Source organism: Priapulus caudatus, unplaced genomic scaffold (assembly GCF_000485595.1).
Source record: "Priapulus caudatus unplaced genomic scaffold, Priapulus_caudatus-5.0.1 Scaffold75, whole genome shotgun sequence".
NCBI lineage: Eukaryota > Metazoa > Priapulida > Priapulimorpha > Priapulimorphida > Priapulidae > Priapulus > Priapulus caudatus.
This window is the reverse complement of record NW_014577136.1, coordinates 587,353-598,006: the sequence shown is the minus strand read 5'-3', so window position 1 is coordinate 598,006 and position 10,654 is coordinate 587,353. Positions and strand designations below refer to the sequence as shown.

The following is a 10,654-nucleotide window of genomic DNA, read 5'->3' as shown; positions in this document are numbered from 1 at the left end:
CGTACGGGTTTACGTGGTGGAGATCCACGCACGTACGAGTGCTACGTGTTGTAGACCCATGTACGGCGGTGTACGTGTGTAGACCCTTCACGGGTGTTACGTGGTGTAGACTCACGTACGTACAGGTGTACGTGGTGTAGACTCACGTACGTACAGGTGTACGTGGTGTAGACCCACGTACGAAGTCCACGTGTATGTGCTACATATGCAGCACTCCTGAGACCTGGGAGGTCATGCGCTATAAAAACACCTATTTTGAATTTCTGCACTTTTTATCTAATTAAGAGACATTACCTAAACGCTTATGGCCCTGAAAATTTAACGATGACGTTTAATTATTAACGAAATTAAATATTATATAATATAATATTGATCAGCTGCGGAATAACAAAATTACGAGGTTAGGTATAATGCGCGTTCCGTGAACCAGATACAAGGAAACATAGGCCTTACACAGATACCGACCTGTTGTTTCAAAAAGTAAAAGGTGCACGTACATCTGCAGCATGTGCCGATATATGTCCTATCATCACCAATACATATGTACACACGCACGTACACACACACGCATGCGAGCACACAAACACACGCACAAACTCCTTAGTGGACAGTTAACCATGAACAAGGTTCCGGGAATTGTAACCGAATATTGTATCCCAGATGCCCGATTTGAATTGATATTTGTACTCGCGACCCCGCATATTATATGTGATAGAGGATATTATCAGGAGTGAATAAGAATATAATTAATATAATATTATTATTCACTCCTGATATTATCTACTGCTCTCACTTGTGCCTCAAAGTCCATCGGGTAACGTCTCGTGTATCCATACGGGGTTAGCCACATTTGTCCGTTGCTGTGAAAGTCTATCGCTAGCTTGATTCGACTTTTGCGACCCATGAGAAACCTGGCCATGGCTGCTACCTCAGGCTCCGAGAAAGCTTCCTGACCGGCGTAGATGATAGAACAGGGCTTGTGACTCGCTCCTCTTTCTGAAAACGCCACAGCATTCTGCGAATGTCACATGTGCTTTGTTCAGTATCGTGGCATATGGTAAGACGTTTCACGGTACTAGTTATTAATGATACACGTGAACAATTATATGTATTTTATACCCTTGGAAGAAATTTGAAAGAAAGCCCACGTGTGTGTTCAATGCAATTATTTCATGATCTTTACGGAATATGCCAACATAGCGCCATTAATTACACGCTCATTGCCGTCATTACACGCTTAATTTAGCATCGGAGATTCGATAACACAGAATTCATAAGAGTAACACGCCGGTGGTCCCGAATGCGCCGCTTCATATAGAATGGTCTCGTACGTCAGCGCAGTGCTCAACGGATTTACACACATTGTTACATTACAAATGTGACATCACACCAGAGTTAGTCGGATAAAGGAAATATACTGACGATGGGTAGACGAGTTAGTGACGGTTGGTATGTGTAGCGTCGGTATGCTGTCTGTGGCGACCAGTCGGGGTGAGGCTGGCTGAAGGTATCATCGGTACGGCGTCCGGGGGACGGGGGACGGATAGAGGTAGGTGCATGCACACTCACCGCCCCAGTGCGTGTCCCAGTTACGGTTCGGATCGACTCCCGCACAGGCGCGCCGGGAACTCACATCCTGCTCCTCCGTTCGCGAACGAGTCTTTCTCCACATCCGATCCTGTAGATCGAGAAAACACACGGGAATGTTCCAGAAGGGAAGCGTGTGCCGCGCTCGTAGTACATAGTAATGCATCAGTCGTCATAAAAGATTATGCAGCCGTGGTCGTGTTACGCAGAGAATTGTTCGCTAATGGATAGTATCAGGAGTAAATAATAATAGATCTATTATTCTTCTATAGAATTGATTTTCTGTATAGAATCTATTATTATTCACTCCTAGTAGTATTAGATGTACACGTGTTCTTGAGAAAGGGGTCAGTGATATTTCGGAGATAGGCCTACTATAGGGAATATGTTGGTTTATGCTACGCGCGTTTTGACAGTGAGGACAGGTTACGCATTGCTAGGATCCAACGGAGGTAGAGATCCCTGTATGCACATGAGTGGGTGCGTGGGTGGCTTCGTACGTATGAGCGTGTGTGTGTGTGGGGAGGGGGGTATTCTTGCGTGTGCGTGCGTGTGCGCGTGAGCGTGCGCGTGCTTTTCGTGCAGGTGCGGGTGCGCGTGCGTTCGTGCGGGTGTGTGCGTGCGCGTAAGCATTTGCGTGCGTTCGTGCGGGTGTCTGGGCTGCGCGTGCGGTTGTGTTGGCCGTGCTGCGCGGCGTCTCGTGGCGGTGTGGGTGGGCCGCCTCGCGTCTTCGCGTGGTGTTGCGTTCGCGCGGCGCTCGTGCGGGTGTGTGCGTGCGCGTGCGTGTGCGCGTAAGCATATGCGTGCGTTCGTGTGGGTGTTGGTGCGCGTGCGTTCGTGTGGGTGTTGGTTCGCGTGCGCTCGTGCGGGTGTGTGCGTGCGCGTAAGCATTCGCGTGCGTTCGTGCGGGTGTGGGTGCGCGTGCGTTCGTGTGGGTGTGCGCGTGCGCGTGCGTTCGTGCGGGTGTGGGTTCGCGTGCGTCCGTGTGGGTGTGAGTGCGCGTGTGTATGCGCGTGCGTTCGTGTTGGTGTGGGTGCGCGTGCGTATGGGCGTAGCTGCGCGCGTCCTTGCGACCATGGTTGTATGGGTGCGTTCGGATTGTTGTGTATGTAGTGATTAATTATCTGTATATATTATTCCTTCCCGCTACCCTTGGAGTTGCAATATATTAATCTTGTATATAGCATGGCATTGCGGATACCTTCATTAATTTTTTGTAAGGGCATGATACGGCTGTTTTACAGCTAGCCACATATAGAATCTGAGGAAACTCACGTGATTAAATTCATATATGCCAATTTCATTTCCCCATACCAGTTCATGTGATAATACTTGTCACAATTGCTTATTAATTTGTAAAAATAATTTTTTTTTAAATAAATATTTAAGTCTGTATACTAATAAATCAATACAGAATCGATCACCCATCTTCCATTAATTATTCACAGTTATAATTGTTATTAATATAATATGGGTAATTTCGAAAAACAATATTAAAAGCCCAAGCGAGTTTTTAGGCACGATATAAAGTTGCTTTCTATTGTAAGCTAGGTTAGGTCACTTGTATTGTATTTGATTTTGAGTATTTTTGTGTATTGGATTTTTTGAGAAACTTGAGCGAGCTTATCAATAATGAGGCAACATGTAAACGTGGTTCCACCTTCCCGCTTAGTACGATATGTCACGATACATATATATCTATACCGCGCGCGCCCACTGATGAAATCTATTAATACAATTATACGTCTAATTATATTCTATTACTCTCCTGGGAAATAGAACATAATAAATGAATGCAAGTGTAATGAACAGCGGTATGTGCACATGCAGAATGTACATACTGCTTCTAGATAGGCGTCACATTGACACGCGTGGCTAGATAACTTTACTGTAAACGTTTTATATGACTAAGAAAATCCGTGTTGTAGGCCCTATATGGCCATGGGCGGATATATTTTTGTACAACTAAATTAGATAACTTTTGTGAAATATTGTGCATAGTTTCTTTCATACTATATGTGTGTGAACTAAAGTTTATAGCTGTATTGTTCAGGAATGAAACGGCGACGAAACAAACTCTAATAAGAACCTTGACGCCAATTTATTGATGTAATGTTTTTATGCGTATGTTTACGCGCTGTAAATAATACGCATTCCTGTACATATCGCTATGCTGTGTGAGCAACTCACAAGTTGCCTGCCATACAGTTGGTACAAAATGGACGCCATATTAGTAGTCATCATGCACTGTAATGTTGCTGATAGAAAGTCTACCCAGTTAATTAGCAACGCATTCTTTCATCAACGCGTATTTTTGAGAATTGCTGTTCTTTGTTGTCCCACTAATTATATACTCACCCACTGGAAAGTGTAAACGTATCCGTCAGGATTTGATACAGGCATCAGGTACCAATCGAAGTGATCAACTATCGCTCTAACGTTCGGATCCACGTTGTAGTTATTCACCAGCTGAAATGTAATACACACAGCATTGTATATTAATGTTGCAATTTAAATATTACCTCGACCCAGATGGCCTATATTTGGGGTAATGATTACATACATTGGACCATGTCTTAAGTGTTTATGGTTGGTTTCAGATTAAGCGTTTAATTACAATGTTGGGTTTATATCCATTTGGCCAATTTGTCGAGCATAGGGCCTTCACATCTGTGCTTCATTGGTTTCTTTAAAATACTTATTTTCGTTCTTATTTCGCGTTAAATATGTGTGACTAAAGGCTAGAATGATATGCGCGCATTGTTTCCTTACGGCAGCGATAAAGTAGATAATGACGGCAGGACCTATCCACTCTCTGGCATGCATCCCTGCTTCAAGGAATATTGCCGGCTTCACTAAACTACGGTCATTGCTTGGAGTGGTTATCTATAAAGAAAGAAACACAGGTACTAACACTAAATTGCTTGGTTTTAATTTCTAGCCATATAATTTTAACGATGCGCTCGAAGCTGTTTCTCTTGCTGACATTTTCCTTGCTTCCGCCCTATGGGGGAATCGCTGACAGTCCGAGAGCTGAAAGGCCGCGGATGCCAACCCGTGAATACACATCATAGCATATTTCGATTCCCGTGAATGGGTCCTACGAAAACTCTTCGATATTAACTGTTGGCTATAATACCCACATTACTGCTAGGCAATCGAGATAGTGATGAGAGTTTACTTTGTCTGACAAACCAATTTTTTCTTACCTTTACTATTGTCAACGGCCTCCCCTCGTACGAGGTCCCGATGGAGGATGCTGTCACAAATGGACTGCTAGCCGCCAGCTCCAACACCATTCCGTTGATCTATTGTAATTTATCAAAATACCAATGATAATTTTAGGAAGCGCATGATGTAGGTACTGAACGTTTTTATATTTTCGTACCTTTTCTGGCAACTAATGGCACAAATACCTATTGAATTCTGTCAGCGCTCAACGAGTAAATGTTGTTAAATTTATGAGCAGAAACTTTCCATGTGCACTTCGGCCAATAAAATATCGGCATTCGCTTTTATAGCTCTATCCTCTTTACATAACATCCACGCAAATTCGTGAAATTTGTCAAACTCGCCCTTGCTAACATGACATACGAATTGCACATTTCTCTAAACTATCTACTCATCCGTGCTTTTCTGCATGACAATCACCTCGTCATTCGTGTGGTAATGGTTAAGCATGAATTGTTGGCTGTCGTTCGGTGAAGGATTCAGCGAGTAGACGGGGTTGTACGGAGTCAGTATTTCCGCCTCGACACGTCCGTCGACCTCGTTACCGGCGGCGCTACGAATAAACCGATGCCGGCTCTCTGCCTTCGTCGCAAGGTTCTCTAAACGTTCCTCATCCACGAGTCTGCGCAAAGATTTAACAGTTAAACAAACTCGCTGACACAGTATGCTCTAAAGGTTTAACAGTTAAACTCGCTAACAGTGTGTGCTCTAAAGGTTTAACAGTTAAACTCGCTGACACAGTGGGCTCCAAAGGTTTAACAGTTGAACTCGCTGACAGAGTGTGCTCCAAAGAATTTAACAGTTAAACTCGCTGACAGAGTGTGCTCCAAAGATTTAACAGTTAAACTCGCTGACACAGTGTGCTCCAAAGGTTTAACAGTTAAACTCGCTAACAGAGTGTGCTCCAAAGGTTTAACAGTTAAACTCGCTGACACAGTGTGCTCCAAAGGTTTAACAGGTAAACTTGCTTTCAGAGTGTGCTCTACAAGTTTTTCGCTTATGTTCATTCATGTAGTAATGCCTCTTTCAGTCATTCTCAAACTTTTTTCTTAACGTCAGTTTTCCCTAATTGCCATAAGCTGCAAGCAGGCGATCGATTGACCATTTCAATGTACATTGTGAAAGAATTCTTTCTCCAATTTGTGACTTTTATTAAAAAATACTAACTTAAATCTAGAGTTCTGTTGCAGGTTTAACCATACAATAACGAACTAATAAGAGATCGGATTAAATGCTATCGTGAGGCGTAATTAGCGAGTAGATAGGTTACTTAAATCAGATACTAAATCTTAAATTTGATTCAGCGCCAAATAAACCGTAAGCACCGATACTTCATTGTCATTTTTTCCGTTAAATCCCAATTTAGCATCTAACACAATTAGCACCTAACACAAAAGTATTTCTTTCTTGCCTTTAGCCGAGTGATGGGCGTTCCATCTCGCGCTATTTTACCACTATACTGTTTCAGATAGGATTATAGATGGATTTAGGCAGGACAAAAGAATCTAATTAGGGAACAATAGTCATTTAAAACGCGGTAGATAACGAGAAAAACGATAGAAAATAATAATTTAAGCTGGTATTTGATCACACATTTAGCTTCTTCAATAGTGACACGCGTCGTTATCACGATATTTGGATAGGCTCATTGTTGTGACGGTGACCGAGCTTAATTGACCGCACACACGCGCCTTGTTTGTTTATTCACACGCAAAGCCAGGAAGGAATCTGTAACTGCGTATAGTACCGAATACATGTGCCTATAGTTATTTTAACGGTTTCATTTTTTGACTACGAACATGTGTTTCTAATAGAGGACAAAATGAAAACATGCGTTTACTTCTCGCCTTACATTGCAACAAGATTGGAGCAAACACTGAGTAAGAGTCTATTAGGAAGGCCATTCTGCTGTAACTTGTAAGAAAAACGTACGAAATTCAAATGTTCGTTTTAACCGTCATATATCGCGCGTTTAATGACTCCATAATGGGTATTAAACATATGGCAACTAATATTGAACAAATTTTAATTCAGCTCATTAGGTGGGGAATGATGGGCAGTTAATATAGTATGAGTAAGCGATGTAACGGTTGAACGGCCTATTAAAATATGCACCTGTGATTTAAAAAAAAAACACATTTATTTATTTAAATATTACCCTTTGAATACAGCATTACAGAAGAAAGTCACTATGCAAATGTTTACATCAATTTCAGATATCCTTGCTACTTACTTCTGGACGTCATCGATGAGAACCAATGGATTTAGTCCGTGCTGTTTAAGTACACTGATTACGCTATCGTAAACTGTCGGAGGAATCCGAATGTCGACCGGTCGTCCTGGATTCCCCGGATAAATCCAGAAATCCAGCTAAAACAAGAGCAATCGGAAATAGCAAACCTCCGTCACAGCGTAACAGTCCCCCCATCTTGCTGGTACACCCAATATAGAGTTTGATGAAATTTTCAGAAATTTGAAAAAAAGAGCCAGGATTTTTTTAATGAATTTTGAATGCGTCCAAAGTCTTCCCCACAAAAAATCCTATATTTAGATCTGTATCCGGATCACCACCAAAATCTATTGTTCAAATCGAATTGTTGGCCCAAGACCAACCCGTCCACCAAATTTCATCAAAATCCGTCCGTAACCATTTGAGATATCCTGTTGACAGACAAACAAACAAACCAACAAACAACTAACAGGGGCGAAAACATAACCTCCTTGGCGGAGGTAATTACAAGCGGCATCGACCTTGTAATACGTCAATGAGCCTAGTGAAAATCTGACTATGTGTGTACTTAGGGGCACAGCGTGGAAAGTGACCTATTGGGTAGCATTAGAGAATGGGACAGAATATTGATTTGTTACGTTCTAGAACTCGAATATTATGCGAGTATTGTTATTGTTAGCATCTGTATTGTTAGCGTATAGATAGGTGAGTTGTGAAGACGTACAGGTAAAGCCTGATCCATAAGGCTTCTAAGGAATTCCACCTGGTCATAATTTGTCGGCGTCATGCGCACTACCTTGTGTCTGAAATAATAAAAACAAAAAGTACACAATAAAAAAAATCTTCTGATGATTTGTTAAACGAATGAGATGACTTTTACAACGAATGGAGTAATTACTTAGGATAACATATTTATATTATGCAGCAATACATTATGGTATATTACCCAATGTATAATAATATTATGCAACGTTCAGCGTGTGTTGGCGATCGCTTCGCTGTGCACTCAATATTGCAGTAGAGTAATCCCTTTAGTTCTACAGAATTACAACTTAGGGGGATCGTGAGTGTATTATATAAAGACAATGTAGTTTCGCTATAAGTACAAGGTCTGTGTACCGCCTGGTTCATTAGCTAAGTATCGCTACAACTGGGGCAGTTGATCCCGCTCGCAAACTGATATCGAGTTGTCTTCAAAGTGTGGTTTTATGCGTGTAGCAAGTACACGTTTTTTGAAGGCCAAATCCAATAATTTTAGAAGGAAAATGTCAAGTAAAAGCGAAGCAGGGCTTTCCTTTCAAGAGAATACTGATGCAATCAGATGAATTCTGACTATATATTTTTCATTAGAACTAGGCCCTACGTTGTTATATTTCAACCACTTTTTGCCACATTCTGGGAAAATTGGTCCTGCGGGTCTTAACGTGAGGCTATTCCTGAGCCCCTGGATACCACACTGGATTAGATAGATCCGCTCCTGCTTTAAGGCCCCGCACTCGGTGAGATTTGTGCTGAGCACGGAGCGTGAGTTTCGTGCTCAGCAGGAATCTCACATTCTTACGAGCTGGTGCCACTGTAGGTCATGTGACCGATCAAAATGGCGGAACCAATTAAAATGCGCCGCCACTGAGTTTCGTGCTCAGCAGGAGTCTCACACCCCCGCACATGCTGAGTTTTCAGCCTAGCGAGAACAAAATTATCAAACACAACAGATATTTTCCTCGCCGCCTCGCAAAACCGAAAACTCACAATCGACCCCGCACACGGTGAGATTCGTCCCCGCACAAGGTGAGATTCGTGCTGAGCACCGTGTGCGTGGGCCTTAATAGATATAAACTACCATGCGGGAAGGTCTACTACGATTCTGGCACCGATCTACTACGAATCTCTGTGGACAGTCGAGATATCACCCTCGATGGTTTTTTCGGTTGCTTATTCGTGCCTACCAAAGTGCGTTCTGACTACGATTAGCAATACAGACAGGTAGGAAGACAGGTAACCCGAATTTCAAAGAGAATATGATGTGCCTGAACCATATGGATTGAATAGAACAGAAAGCGTTACGTTATACCAAGAGTAAATAATCTCAAATGAGATCTTAATTTGTGATTATTTGCTCCTGATTATACGCACATTTCGGCGAAATAATGCCAGCACTGATTTTTTTTGGCAAAATCGTTATTTCATGTCGAGAATTCGCGAGAAGCAGAGGCATTCTCGATAAATGTTTGCTGTAACTGATAACCGTTTGTGGAAGTATGATTTACAATTATCGTTGACGTATTGTTACGTATTGTGTAGTAATTGCATGACTGTGCACATTCAACCATCTAAAATCTCCGCTAATTGCAATTTTCACCAACCTCATTATTTACGTCATGATTACGTTCATTATTGTCATGATCTGACAAAGAGTACTATGATGCACATATGAGTAGGGTATCCATGACTAGACTATCCCTTTTGTATTAAGAGAGGGTCGCTGTCCATAGAGCTACGTCATCCTTTCAAGAGTCTATATAGTCTATAGTTAAGCAGGTATAATGTTTAAGTCACTATGGTGTAATGTTTACTAGCTGCATCATCGTCGTTATGCGCTCGATCGTTGGAGCTCGTAGTTATTAGCCGCGTCTACTCTAGACGAAGTAAAACCCCGTGTTTTCCGAAACATTGTAGAGACGGGAGTATTACAACTAGGCGTACATGGGGCCTTGAAAAAGTCTGAGAACCTACAGGGGCGTGTACAGGGGGGGGGTCCAGGGGGTCCGGACCCTCCCCCTGCTCGCGCAGAAAACGCATCTAAGAGGGTCTAATTTCAAAAAATTTCTGAAGACCCCCAGACCCCCCTTTCGCGTGCTCGCAAGGTTGGGTTACGGTTAGACCCCTCCTGGTACAAATCCTGTACACGCCCCTGACCTAGGATTTGTACAAACAAAAATCAAGGTCAACTTGTGGTCTGACTCGATCGTCTCTAAATATGGTCTCAAACAGCTGAGCTTTTCAACCCCAGCAAGCCGGGTTTTTACTGTATATAGATGCATAAGCGCCACTATTTTTCCGTGTAGACACGTAAGCTGGATTGATTCTCATGCAGACACGTAAACCGGGTTAAATTATTTGTATGCAGACGCAATTATCATGAATATACTAATATACCCAGGGGGCAAAACCCCATTTTTGAGGTAAACCAGAACCGGGATGCTATAAAAGGTTGTTTGGTATCAACGTGTTCAGGGGACCTTCCCGAACAACTTCCAGGTGGACAACCTTGAAAATATGCTGCTGAAAAAAAATGGCGGCCATTTTTCAAAATGGCCACCGTGTGTAACTAATGATGATCAATTTTTAAGATATCGTTTGAATAGAACTTGCTTTCACCATGTGTGTGGTATCAAAGGGAATTAAATTCTCTACAAGATGATACCACATTTAATGAGCTTAGTGATGATTTTAATGGCAATTTTGAGCCAAAAATGTGATTTTTTACCATTTTTTTCCAAAATATGAATTGCACCAAAATTTATTTTTCTCCATATTTCAAACGTCCTTTTGAGTAATGAATTGGAACTTTTCAGAAAACTGCCCATATGTATGGTTAATATTGTG

The 10,654-nt window shown here is 42.1% G+C and overlaps 1 protein-coding gene across 1 annotated transcript in view; it reads right to left on the bottom strand.

Annotated features, from left to right (window-relative positions):
- LOC106821506 (carboxypeptidase B-like) overlaps positions 1–10,654 on the bottom strand; it is a 42,985-nt gene that overhangs the window by 4,375 nt on the left and 27,956 nt on the right. Inside the window, exons 2-9 of the mRNA XM_014826353.1 lie at positions 7,773–7,851; positions 7,052–7,188; positions 5,239–5,440; positions 4,797–4,895; positions 4,360–4,473; positions 3,946–4,056; positions 1,570–1,678; positions 794–996 (exon numbers count right to left, since the gene is read on the bottom strand). Coding sequence (XP_014681839.1) covers positions 794–996; positions 1,570–1,678; positions 3,946–4,056; positions 4,360–4,473; positions 4,797–4,895; positions 5,239–5,440; positions 7,052–7,188; positions 7,773–7,851 — 1,054 coding nt within the window. The remainder of the gene's footprint in view (positions 1–793; positions 997–1,569; positions 1,679–3,945; positions 4,057–4,359; positions 4,474–4,796; positions 4,896–5,238; positions 5,441–7,051; positions 7,189–7,772; positions 7,852–10,654) is intronic.